Source organism: Elgaria multicarinata, chromosome 17, assembly GCF_023053635.1.
Source record: "Elgaria multicarinata webbii isolate HBS135686 ecotype San Diego chromosome 17, rElgMul1.1.pri, whole genome shotgun sequence".
Lineage (NCBI taxonomy): Eukaryota > Metazoa > Chordata > Lepidosauria > Squamata > Anguidae > Elgaria > Elgaria multicarinata.
The window spans coordinates 19,289,789-19,303,664 of NC_086187.1; the positions used below are offsets into that span (position 1 = coordinate 19,289,789).

General features: G+C 41.3%; 1 protein-coding gene across 1 annotated transcript; it reads right to left on the reverse strand.

Annotated features, from left to right (window-relative positions):
• Window positions 1-166: 166 nt before the first annotated feature.
• Window positions 167-13,803, reverse strand: CDR2 (cerebellar degeneration related protein 2). The gene is made up of 5 exons (XM_063142991.1): window positions 13,705-13,803; window positions 6,722-6,834; window positions 4,047-4,195; window positions 3,023-3,187; window positions 167-1,504 (listed from the first exon to the last, which is right to left on the reverse strand). The coding sequence occupies exons 1-5, from the start codon at window positions 13,781-13,783 to the stop codon at window positions 634-636; spliced, it is 1,377 nt and encodes a 458-aa protein (XP_062999061.1). The 5' UTR covers window positions 13,784-13,803; the 3' UTR covers window positions 167-633.
• Between the last annotated feature and the right edge of the window lie 73 nt (window positions 13,804-13,876).

Sequence of the window (13,876 nt, forward strand, 5' to 3'; positions counted from 1 at the left end):
GACAGGATTTTCAGAATGTCAATCTGTTCAAGCAAGTCAAACAATAACATATGTCTGTTTGGTATTTCTTACTGCTAAGTTGTAAAATGACATTTCTGACAAAAGCATATTTGGAGTCAATATTATATCCAAGAAACTAGTTACTTTTTTAAAAAAAAAGTCAGTATTTTAATTTAACTTTATACCATGCTTAGTGGCTTAATTGCCATTGTATAAGATAATTGCAACACTACAGAAGAATGTCTACTTTCCAACTTGTGGCCACAGGAAGACCAAGGCTGGCAGCTGTATACATGCAAACTACTGCTTGGTTCTCATTTCTCTTGCAGACTGAACTATATTACCAGTATTAGAGTGCTTTACTGAATCGTGTAATTTGTCAGTTAATCTTAGTCAGTAACTGGCCCTGAGTAATTCAGTTGATCATTTGGTGGAAGCAACCGTGTTCCAAATACAGATAACTAATCAGGTGGACCCAACCCATTCTACAACTTTAACAAAAGTCAACTTACATACACCCTGGAAGAATACAGACATGCAACATTGTGTTTCATGTGAAACATTGAAGGGCTATTTCAGGAAAAATTCTTTCCTAAGGTAGTATCGGCACACATCAACAGGGAAACAAAGCTGTTAAGGCCGAGAAGACAGAGATGTATACTTTGCTCTGTGTTCATCTATTTCCTGTTTGGTTTTCTTGATACAGCTAAAAATTTCCTTAAAGAGAAGTTTGTATTCAGGAGGAGTATTTGAAGATAAGCTGATTGGATCAGCGTTAGTGGATTCGGGTTCTCTAGCACATGTGTCCAAGGATACATTCCCCACATTTGCATCTTTGGAATACTGTTTAGAGGTCTGCACAGCCTTGTGTTTCAACAACTCTTCGTCTATTTGGCATTTCTTCAGAAGTTCTTCGTATTTGACCTTCAAGGCGTTATACTGTGCATCAACCTCATTAAGCAGGGAGATGCCCCTTTGCTTCACAGCTTCTGCCCGCCGGATACAGGTTTCTTCGTGGCCTTTTAGAAGGTCCCCACCTGCAGCACTGCCAAGAAAAGTCTCACTGCTGCTTCTTCTGAGAGCCCTTTTGTCAAATTCTGGAACAATTAAAGACAACCCATCAGGAGGGCTCTGACTCAGTTCTCTGTCTAAAGAGTCTTTAAAGGAAATAAAAAAGGACTCTGGAACAAGCTTTTCCACCCCATTAACAAATGTGTTTTCAGACTGAAATATCTGCTTCATTTCAGCCACTTCCACCTCAAGCTCTTCAGCTCTGGCTCGGTATAGATTGATATCCACCAGCTTCTGCTCAAGATCACAGTTTTCCTTCAGCATGAGACTGTACTCTTCCTCCATTGTCATCCTCTTCTCTTTTTCCAAGCTGAGCTGAGCTTGCAAGAGAGTCATTGCCTTTTTTAAGTTCTGATTTTCTTCCTCTAGAGGACTCAGCTGACTATCCATAGAAGTAATTTTTTCCGCAAAAACGTGGTCGTAAACAAAATACCTAGGCGCACACAAAAAAAGGGGTGAATGAAAAGCTTAATCTGTTTTCAGAAAATCTTTACTTCTGGTTGCATACAAAACATCACTTTGCTACAATACGCTCATTTCTGGAAAGGATCAAACTGGACAAGCTGGCTTTATTTTGTCTATTTATAACGCTAGAGATTGTGCCTTGACCTTATAGCAGCTTAAAACCACACAGACAAGTAGGCTAGAGTTCAGTCACCAACTTAGAGTCCAATCCTATGCATGCTGGCTGGGGCAGGTGGGGAGTTGTAGGAGTTTTTTTGTGTAAACATGCACAGGATTGCACCCTAAAGCAGATAAATTTTCTTTCGAAGGAGGGGATCTGGTTTGCAGTACTTGGGAGAGTATTTATGCTATTGATACTGTCCTACAATTCATATTACCTGTATCAAGCATTTGCTACAGTCACTATTACATCTTCCCCCACTCCCATAAGGCTCTGCAGCAGGTTTTAGATGGCCATTAAGGTTTACGCTTCAATACCAATTCTGGCAGACAGACAGAACCATCAATGGGCAGCACATTATTTGACCTTTGGGGGGGGGGGGAATCTGTCACCCAGATTGCCCAAAGAAAAAGGGTTCTCCACTGATCAGGTCACATCTGGAGTACTATGTCCAGCTGTGGGTACTACTTTTTAAGAATGAACCTTGACCAACTGCAACTTCACCAGAGGAAGGATTGACCAGGATTGTGAGAGATCTGGAAACTTACAAAGAAAAACTGAGAAAGAATATCCGAATGGCTGTCCCACCAAATATGGAGCAGAGTTGTTCTCTGTTGCTCCAGAGGGAAGGACTACAACCAGTAGGTGGAAATTGTGGAAAAGCAGATTCTGGCTAAACAGTGGAAGAAACTTCCTAACGGTAAGAGCTTGAAGGTGGTGAGCTCTCTTTTGCTGGAGGTATTTAAGCAGAGTTTGGATGGCTCTCAGGGATGCTATAGTTGCATCATGCATGGAGCAGGGGGTTGGACTACATCACCTCCAAGATCCCTTCCAACTTTACAATTCTAAGGCCTAGAAACCACTAAAAAGCTACTGCAACAGAGCAGACCTTGAAAAGCTCCTTTAGAGTTCTGACTGAAACCCAGAGAGGATTCACTGTCCCACTGACATTAGAGTCACCCACTTCTAATGAGAGCAGACCTAGTTTTTCTAGAATCTCTCTTTATGATTAAGATGTTCTGATTATCAACATCGGTTGACAATTATGTTGGAAATGAGAAGAGAAGGAGTAAGCCCCAGAGGAAACAGTCTAAAGTTATCCAGAGAGTTCTAAAGATGCTAAAATAATCTATAAGTGGAGCTGTAGATGAGAAGTGAATTTTAGAACTGAACTGGAAGAGATCTTCTCAACAGCAACTTTGAATTTTTAATATATTTTTTTTACTGATATGCCATCTCTAAAACGTGACAAGTTATCTTGTCAATATTCCTTAAGTGGTGGTATTGATGAATACCTGAACAACTTTTCTATGGGAAAATACTTACTTGCGAAGGTCATACAATTCCTTTAGACACGAAAAACTGTGAACAGATCTTGGCTGTTCAGACCTTTCACGGTTCACGTGGCCTTGCCCAGAATTCTTTAGCTCATCGACTTGTTTCTGGAGGTCATCGATGTGCGTTTGAAGACTTTCAATTGTCTCAGTTAAGCTAAAGAAGGAAAAAAGCACACACAAAAGTACACAAAGCTGTCTGAGCAAGTCATGTTTGGGATGGGACATCAACAATTTTACAGGCTGCAGTTTCTTTGTGAAATGTTTGCAATTCAGGTTGTTGACTTTGGCAGTCACCTACTCAGGGCCTGTTTGACCATTACTTGACCCTCAAAGTGAGACTCACAGAAAGCCTCAGGCTCCATACCCTTTTTCCACTACCAGTGGAGAAGATTAACAAGTGCATTGGGAGATTCTATGTTAAATGAACACAGGACCTTCCTGGACAAGAGAGAGAGATTCTGCTTCTCTAGCAGGATCCATCCTGCAGGATTTAGGAGATCCTGCATGCATACAAACATGGAGTCCCCCAGTTCAGTTGTTAACATCTAGAACTGGTGGAAAGAGGTGTATAGTGGTGTAGCTGAGCCTAGGCTCAAAAGGGATGCAGCCCTGGCCCTTTCTGATTAGCAGGGATGCCGACATCTGCCACCCCCTCTCAGAATTCCCTGTTCCCTCTGAGCTTAGCTGCAATTCTCACAGTATATTGTTCCCTTTTGTAGTGCAAAGTATTTTAGAGTGGCTTGGTCTTTAATGTGCAATTAAGACCCATTAGCTTTACAGAAGATCTGGTTTGTTGATATGGATCAACACTGTTGTCAGAATTTTTGGATTTAATGTGGGGGCATGGCTTATGGGGACTGTCATGCTGAGCAAGTCCAAGACCTACTCCCAATCTCAGCCCAAGCAGAATCCAAGAAACCAAATAGCATTTGAACAGATCCTCTGATACAGGTATCCTTTCAGTAAATATATAGATGCGGAAGAGGGAACACAGTAGTAACGGGGAGTATTACCTTAGTATCTTTTGCTGTGAGGATCTACTATCAGCAACTAGCTTTTGATTAGCATCTTCCAGTTCTCTGGCAGTGACATCGAGCTGTTCATAGACTTTGGCATGTTGATCGTTCATCTGACGCAGAAGTTCCACCTGCTTTGTAAGATACTACAAAATAATTTACAGTTAGCATTCTACATGTAATTCAGGGATAAGTTCACTCAACCAGCAGTCTAAATTCCCAGCATTTTTGCTGCTTTCCTTGGACTGTCAAGCAACGATACTAAATTGCTATCCCTTGGAGAACAATACTGAAGAAAATGTTCTGCTTAACTCAGATGAGACAGGCACTATGCAGTTATCCTTCTTCAAACAACTCATACCAGAGTAATCTCATAGACTTCTACAGACCATGCAAAAGAAAACTTGCCGAGTTTTCCAAATTTTGCTCTTGAAATTAGCAGATGTTGCATAATCAGCTAAAGGAAGAGAAAACCGAGGGCAGGATCCAAAGCAGTCTACTTCTGCATGGCCAAGGAGGCTTTGGGCTTGTTTTGCAAACATTGCTCCTTGCTCCCACCCCAGACCGCAGGGCAAAAACCACTTTAGAAATGGAGGTTTGTGAGATGGCTTGAGCGACTGCTGCTCAAAGTAAAAAAAAAAAAGCGCCCACTGGGTGCCCCTGAAATAGCTCTTTAGATCCTGGCCCAGGTTTTATTTTCGCAAAAACTGTTGGCACTTCCTAGAAGCTGAGATTACAAAATGCATATGAAATAAGACAGAACCACAGAGTCACTGTAGTTTAATTGTAAGCCTTATAAAGAGTTCCAACACTCCCCTTGGAAAGTTGAGTTACTCAAGGAGATGCTCTCTTGTAATCCCAGTCAGAATGCTCCTGCTTTACTTAAATCTGTATGAAATGTTCAGTATAATCCTCTTTATTCAAGAAATATAACAGGTCATTCATTTTATAGTTGTGAAAACTACTTTCAGAAAGCCTCAGCTAAGAGGTCTCCAAAGTATGAATACGAAACCATTAACTTTAAGCTGCTTTGCAACGGAGGGACCTTCGAGTCAAACCCTGGGAGTCTTTTTCTGTTTTACGCTACATAATCTTGTGTTCTTAGAATGGGAAATAGAAATACACTAGAATCATCAGTATGCTGTGAAAACAGTTCTACTATGTAGAACCTTTCAAATAAATAAATATGCAAAAGAGGTTGCACAATAGTTTCAATAACTGAACCCAACTTGTGACTTTTGTACAAACTGATAAATCTATGAATCTTTCAGACAGCCTAAAGATTTCTGAGTCACTCTTCTTCTAAGTAGCCTATTGATTATATAATCAAATATTCTGTTCATGGCTCTATTCACCTCATTAAAAAGATTGGTAGGCTTACATTTTGAGTAGTTTAAAGCAGGATTACAACTGAATCTACTATCACCAACAAGAACCTTCACCCTATGAAAATCTATTAGACACTATTACCCCTTACCATTTATAGCCAGCCTGTGTACTACACAGGGATTAGATGACGCTAGCATTAGCCAGAAATCTGTGAAACCTGAACCAGATTGAATTTGTCTGCTATTCTGAAAACAAGTTGAAGAAATTTGTTATAATGAAGCATTCCCAATTAAAAAGGTTTTTATAAATTCAGACATTTAATGGAGAAATCTGTGCTGAATTAATCTGCATCAGTTTTAAGTAAGAGGGCAACTAGAATACATGAGATGCTTTACATGCAGCTCCAAGGGCCTCATTGCCTTTCAGTAGAGAAGTATAGACTGATTTCTCCACACTGAAAGCTGTCTTCCGCCTTTGGTGTGAATTGTTGTGATTAGAGCAATGGGTTCAAGAAAGGTGGATTGGAGCTTCATAATGAATTATTTTCATATTGTAAAGCATCCAGATTTAAGAAGAACCACATATTCCTTTAGCATTAGGAGTCTGCAACCTTGATTGGTAGGCGCGCGCACACACACACACACACACACACACACACACACCCCAGTTTATCTAAAAGCAGTATAAACAGTAGAGAAAACCACCATCCTCAATTGCAGAAGCCCTTCAGTGGAAGAATGGGCAAATTGTTTTATGTATTTAGTGCATTCATACTCCACCCATCAGTTTTAAAAAATTCCAGGGCAGCTTGTAACACAAGTTAATCAACTTAAAAGACAACTTGTTCAGCAGTGAATACCTCTCTCCCACATTAGTATGTGCTACAGGTAACTTTATATCTGTAGTCCTTTATATTTGCCTGATTGATTTGCCCAAGTATTAATTCAGCTCTAAAAAAAAGAGAGGATGGGGGTGAGAGTCCTTGGTACTTTGTACATATCAGTATCAAGTCTAAGAATAACAATATTTAATAGTTAGCATGTATATAAACTTTTAAGTGGTTCAGAACACCTCGCAAGCATTTTCTAGTTGTAATCCTAACATCCATTTTGAGTAACCCCATATTGCAGATTAAGATATTGGGAGTGTGGGGAGAGAAGTGGCCCGAGGAACTCTTAATGAGTTCATGGCAGAAGATTCTAACCAGACTTCCTGATTTATAGCTCAGTCTTTTATCAGATCAGTGAACATACAACCTTTGGGTTGTATCAATTTCCAGAACGTAGCCATGCTAGTCTATTGCAGCAAAATCAACTAAGAGTCTTGGCAATGTCCGTTGTTACCTCTATTTCCTGTAGTTGCTCCTGATTGGTTGAGTACATCTGCTGAAGAGATGTCTCCAGCTCTGTGTTCCGGTCCAATAGCGTCTTCCCAAGCTCAGCAGCAAGATGGAGATCTAAAATGTACAGTGTGCATATCGTCTTATTTCACATTCAAGTTTACAAATCAGGGACAAATTCAGCCATATAAATAAAGCTTGCTTAGTTAGATGGATTTTGGTAATAAGGACTAATGACTACCCATACCGTTGTTAAGAACGACTGATTGGAGCCCACCTTTTGCCAGATTTCTTCTTGGTAGATGGCAATGTTGTTTCAGTGACTAAAGTTAAGACCACATCTCTTTTCTCATTATATGCAAAGGTACCACTATGACTGGGGACATATCCCCCTGTAACCACAAAGTCCTCTGGTGATTCCTGCATTTTACTTTTATTTTATTATTGCTTTCCTGGGTGGCCTGGAGAGTTTCAAAGAGAAGTATTTGCCTCTAGCCTCCTGCCATCTTTATTCCCCAAAAACACTCCCAGGAAGTAAAGATAGTGGCTGCGTGGAGGCCACTGCTTCATTTTGAAGCGCTTCCCAGCCTCCTGAGAGGGGAAAGGCAATGGAGAAATGAACCCTGTTGCCACTCCCTGGTAAGGAAGAAGGAAACAGGGTAACCATAGGTAACCATAGGAAGGCTGGGGATGTCCCAACATAGTGGAAGGAGAAACCGGGGTGAATGGGACTGCAAGAGAGAAATAAGTGACTGGATCTTGTGTGCTGAGCAGGGGAGAGAGAATCTGGGTAGGTGTGATCCTGAATGAGAGACAGAACTATTATTATTATTATTATTTATTTATATAGCACCATCAATGTGTGAGAACTGTGAGTTCAAAGGAGTGGCTGTGTGTTTTGGGGCTCAGTCCCCACATCTGTCACATATTCAGGATCTTAGGCAAGTTATTTTTCTCACCAGTTTGCCTTTCTATGATATGGATGTTTTGTGACTGGCCGTACCCACTATGGCAACCATTTTATAAGCGGGTACCCCTATGGCAGCCATTTTGTGATGACACTTTCAAAATCCCAAGTGTGCCCACTAGCCTAAAAACGGTTGGAGACCCCTGCTGAAATACATCCTCAGTGCGATACAAGAGGTGGATAATTAGTGAAGTCCTGTCATTTCAAATAATACGTCTTGAGAAGCGAATACTTCAAGTATTCTAATATTTGTTACCCAAGGTTTTTTGCACTTAGCTGATCAAGCTATCAAGATGCCAAGTTCAGAGCCCTAAGGCAGGAAACAAGCAAAATAAACTGTCACTGAGCTCGATCAGAGCCAGCATTTCCGTGGCTACTTTTGCTTTGTATCTGAAGTTTGGTGTAGGTCTACAGTGCTGGCTTGATTCCAGAAAATACAAGTTATTTTTAAACAGGCTGACTTTTGGCATTAAATACATACAAGTTCCATCATGCAGTGATCAAACAGATTCAAAAACCTGCACACTCCAAGTAAGTATCATCAGAAGCTTGTGAAATCAAAACCTGCCCCATTAACTATTTATCAAGCCCAAGGGCATTCCCAGTCACTAGCATATCTATTCCAACTGTGAGAGTTTACAGATAGGCATGTGTTGCCGATTTGTGATGCGACAACATTCTGACAGAACCATTCAAGATAAAGATACGTCTAGCTGTCATGCTGTTTGTCAACATGAGGATTCTCTTTTGAAACTGTAAAACCCCAAACAGCATCTTCTAACACATACTTTGTACTAACTCTCTCTTTTTTTTCCTCGGCAGTTTTTTTAAGGTTTAATAACACATTTTCTAAATAAAATATACATTTTAGAAAAAGGATAAGTACGTTTTGTAAATACTGTTACAAGACAACACTAATGATTTGCAATTGGCTAGTTATATGTGGTCTAATCCAGTTTACTCCTGGTTTCCAAGTATTTAGAATACATGATTTTATATTAATGTTTTATCTAAAGTGACATGGATCAGCAGTTTAAAAGGTTTTAGGAAAATTACACAAGCTGCACAAAGTGCCTCAAAAGCCAGAAGTTGCTGCCTCCTCTGTGAAGTTACCTTTGAAAAGTTATTTTAAAGTAAAGAGTAACCAATTTCTCTACCCCAAAACTATTTTAAAAGCAATTTATGTTCTTTAAATGATATAAACTAACCATAATCCTCTCTAACAATCTCCAGAGCTGCCATGAATACAGCTGCTGCCATACGTGGAGGAGGCAAACAGAAGAATGCATAACTCACAGCAGTTTAAATGCCACCCTGTAAAATGGCAATACAAGAAAATTGAATAGATTAATACTTAGTACAGAAGTTTCTATGCCATTATTCAGCCTTTAATATATGTGCCCAGGCTTAATAGTTCAAAGTTCAGTTTACTACTGCACCAGAAATTTCCTAACTATGGTATTACATTCCTTATCATGTAGTGTTCAAAGTCTTACAGAAACAGGACTTTTTTTTTTCATTTTTAAGTTTAATTTTCTAATTCTATCACATTGTTTGGACTATGCCTACACGGTCTCTCTCCCACACATAAAGGGAATCTTGTTCTCAATATACAGCATCAAAGTGCTACAGCACAATATAGAAGATTCTCTTCCTTAGCAGTAGTCTGCTCCACAATATTCTCTTCAACATTCATGTGCTTTCATCAGCTACTTTACTGGATAGCTGCCTGCCATCTTTGATAGCTGCCTGCCGTTTTCAGGAACAAGAAATAAGTGTGTCACCTTCTCCACTATTTAATAGTCAGGAGACCTCATGCTCCCAAAAATGTTACAGTTCAAAGTTATGTATTTGCATTCCAGAACAAATGATGTAATAAGATGTTAGCTAAAATATTTTTACATACATGTGCTAGTATTTCACATGGGAAATGCTGGAGGTAAAGCTGCCACCCACTTTTAGGATTTTGTCTCAGAGATTAAATCTGTGGCGTTAAAGTTTATTCTAAGACACTCAGCAACATTATATGTTATGTCTTTAGCAGATAACTGGAAAAGAGATTTAACCTCTCATTATGTTGTAGTTATGTCTGGAACTTGCAAATCAAAGTAGGGCATTGGATGAACAGCAATTTAGCACAGTGCAAGCAGCATTGACGTTGCTATTTCTTTGATTTCCCCACTATAAAGAGTCCAATCTTAGGCACAAGTTACATATTTTAGTTAGAAGATTAGCAAATTTCACATTTGAACCCTGAACAGTGCAATCCTATTCATGTCTACTCAGAAGTAAGCACCACTGGGTCCAATGGGACCTACTCCCAGGTAAGTGTATATAAGATTGCAGCCTTACGAACTCTTGTATGGATGACAGCCAGAATCAGTGCTTTTATTAACTTTTAATTTGTTAATAAGACCTAGAACTAAAGCTCTTGACACCACAATTTGTCTTAATTCTTTGAATTCACTTCCTTAAAAAGTCAATTAAGGCAGAGCTATCTGTCCTACATCTTCCGCAACAGTCACGAGTCAACACTGAATTAAACAAGAAATGCTTCTGGAAATTAAAGTCTCTTTGTAAGTTTACCTTTCTCCCCCTTCTCTATTGCATGAAGCTTTGACATGTATTGTCATTTCAACTAGATTAAACAGTCTTGAAGTAGCAAGCTGTATGCTGCCTGAGGCTGCAAAATGAATCATAAGTACCACATTCCAAACATTAAAATGCATTAACAGTATAAAACAGAGGAGGCTGGAAACGCTCAGTACAACACCTTCAATACATTACATGCAAAAAAAAATTGTCCTCAAGCTGCAATACAAGAAAACACATTTCAGTGCTAGGCACTGTCCTCCAAACAAAGCTTAAGGCAAAAGTGTAAATTTTTGCAGACATCTTTACTGGGAGAAATGAAAGCATATCTTAGTATGTTTTATTTTGATGTAGTATTCCTAACTGGCAATATAAATCACCTAAGTGGCTCAGAAAATAAACTTTTTTTTTTTTTTAAAAAAAGAGCTCCTTACTATTTCCACAGCTTGAAACTGCCCATTTAAAATTTAATATTGGCATAAGAATCAGTGGATGCAATAAAAGTTGGATCGCCATATCACCACATTCAGGGCCAAGAGGGTCAAAGTACAAGCTGACATTTATTAAAGGACTTCTATATTCCAATAGTGATATAACAATGTGGAGGGTGATGGCTTTGACTGTATAAATATCTCTCAGACTTACATTACCCAGTTTTAAAACCTTCAAAAAGCCAAGAAATTAGGACAGTGCAAGGCAAGTCCTAGATACTTCTTGAGGGAAGTGTTTTGTTTTACGCATACAATTACAACAGTTTGTTGGCTTTTGTGAAGATAGTGACCCTGTTCACTCGTAACAACCCATGGATTAATGAAGCTGCCAGACGATCGAGGACATCATGAGTTGTTTTCTTCCATCCCCTCGCTGGCTCCCAGCCCTAACACCAAAGAGTTGCCTCTGCAGCCTAACAAAACAATCCATGCACAATCCATGATTCTGGGTTACGGACATAATGACAGCCATGGCTTGAACAACCCACTGTGTTGACAACCCAACAAGCCATGAGTTCTCTTCGAGAGTTATTCATGGTTAACCACCCAGTTAACCCATACTCCTGTATTCGTGGAAACAGCATCAATGCATTTTAAAGTTACAGGTTGTACAAATGAACAAGAATATTTATTTCACATCTCCTGTGCAAGTCAATATAGGATTGGCAAGTAGAAAAGTCTCAGCAGTACTTCAACAGTTATACTTCCACATCCAAAGGTGAACTAGTACAAGGGTTTTCCGATGATGTGACACTACACAGACTTCTAGCTATAAAGCAAAGTCTAAGTCTCGATCCTCAAGAGAGACAAGCACAGAGCTGCATTGTAATAGATTAGCATGAGCCTTTGCCATTAGAAAGGCACTCTTCTCTGCCACTGCGCCTCCACACACAACCCTCCTCCAGACTTCATACCCAACACACTTTACTTCTTTATATTCACCTCTCAGCAACAGCCATTATATTATTACCCGTCTTGTGGCACATCCATAACGCTGGTTTTTATACCTAGGAAAGCTCTTTATTCTAGAATAAACTCCCTGAAATCCCATTAAAGTTGACAAGTCAGCTGTAATTTTAAAGTGCAACACGGCTTTAATCTTCACACTAGTATTTACTCAGTCTCACTAAAGTTGCAAGGACTGGAGTGAAATCTTGAAGTTCTTCCACCAACTGAGTTTCTCCTGCGTAATTTAGATTCATAACCGCAGAATCACTCACACCCCACTTTGGTCCTCACCATTATGAACTCAAACTAAAGTCAGCGTTCTTCACAAATAGGCGCTAAAAGGCAGGAAAATGCGACGTTTACCTCCGTTAGTCAGTAAAAAGCTTTCCTGAAATCCAATCACACATATGTTACTTCAGAAATTAAATTCCAGTGAATTGAACGGGAGCGTACCCCTAAGCAAGGATCCCAGCCTTGTGCACACTCATTTGGGAGTAAGCCCGTCTGAACGCAGAGGGATTTCATTTCCAAAGAAAACATGTATGGAATCCGGCTTTTAAAAGCTGTTAATAAAATTTAAAGGCGCTGGAATACACATCTGAAGAGAACACTCTCCCTAACTTTCATGGGTTTCTCACCTCATTACGCATTGCAAGTCACAAAATTCTCCCCACCCACCCAGCCTTGTCCCATCTCACTTTCACAGATCTCTACCTAATTCTCCTTATCTTCCTTGGACCACACTTCAGTTCGCTACTCCTACCACCATCATGCAATTATTATTATTATTATTATTATTATTACTTTAAAAAACAATATCACTTTCCCAACCACTCTCAGGTCAGTCCCAAACATCTTCCTATATACACACACACCTTTGTTGTCACTTTTTCTTCGCAGTCTCTGCATTTCTTACCCTCCCTTCAACTCCCCATATGTAATGCTCTCCTGATGCATCTGCTTGGGCCATTAATTGCTAAATGAATGAAAGTGGGGGAACCCTCAAACCTCCCCACCCTCACCCCTTCGCAAGCTGCGCTTTTGAGGCAGAAATAGGCTGAGTGGGGATGGGAGGCAGAGGAGTGGAACAAAGAGGCAAAACATGAGAAGGTGAATGTGGAAAGACCCAAAGGCATTAATGGGGATGGGCGGGGAGGGGGGAGAGAGAACAGGGGATCCATGAAAAAGGTGACTGTGAAATGGGCTTAGATGATATGAGAAATTGGGGGGGGGGGAATACCCACTTGAGGTGGATGGGTGGGTGAGAAGAACCAAAAGATGGATGTGAAAAAAGCTGAGGCAGGAGGAGGGGAGGAATACCCCCCCCCGAAACCAGGTATGGGGAAAGAGGGCAGGAAAACAAAACCGGGAAAGGGTGGATTTTAAAAAGCATGAGAGGATGAGAGGTGTGACTGGGGGATACTTACTTGAGGTGTGGGTGATAGTGGATTTGGGGGGGGGGATGTAGGGTGGAAAGACATAAACCCCATGAAAAGCTGGATATGAAAGGACTGGAAGAAACAATGGTGGAGCAAATTCCGAAGTGAGGGAGAAGGGAGAAAGAGGAGCTAAACCATGGGGGAGGGGGGAGGCATTGTGGTGAGAGGGATAATTGGGGGGGAGGAGGATAGGATACCCCCCTCATATACAAGCCAGTCGCCCCCCCGCCCACTCCCCCAATGTCATTCCTCCCTTCACTCCTTTTACATTCATCTCCTCCGGGTTTCCCTCTCCTTTCACCCACCCCCACCCAGCCCTTCCGCCTCACCCCCCACCCATTGTCTCCCCACATCCCCCTCCCCGCTTTGTCCAGGACTCACCTTTCTTTCTCCCCCCCCCCCACTTCCCCTCACTCCAATTTCTCCTCCTAAATCCCCCCTTTTCCACTCCGGGGTTCAGCCTCCCCGCTTTCCCCTCACACCACCCACGCTGACCCAGGACGGTGCCGCCGCCGCCGCCGCCGCCCTCCGCCCTCCGCTCGCCCCTCACCTTGCTGCAGGTCCTGCTGGTCGTACCAGGGCTCATCCTCGCGGATCTCGAACTCCTCCACCAGGCTGTCGGTTAACATCGTGGCGGCGCCGCCGCTGCCGCTGCCCGGCTTCCCAGCCACGGCTGCCCGGAGCGCCGCTACGAAGCCCCAGCCACGGCGCTTCCCGCGCCA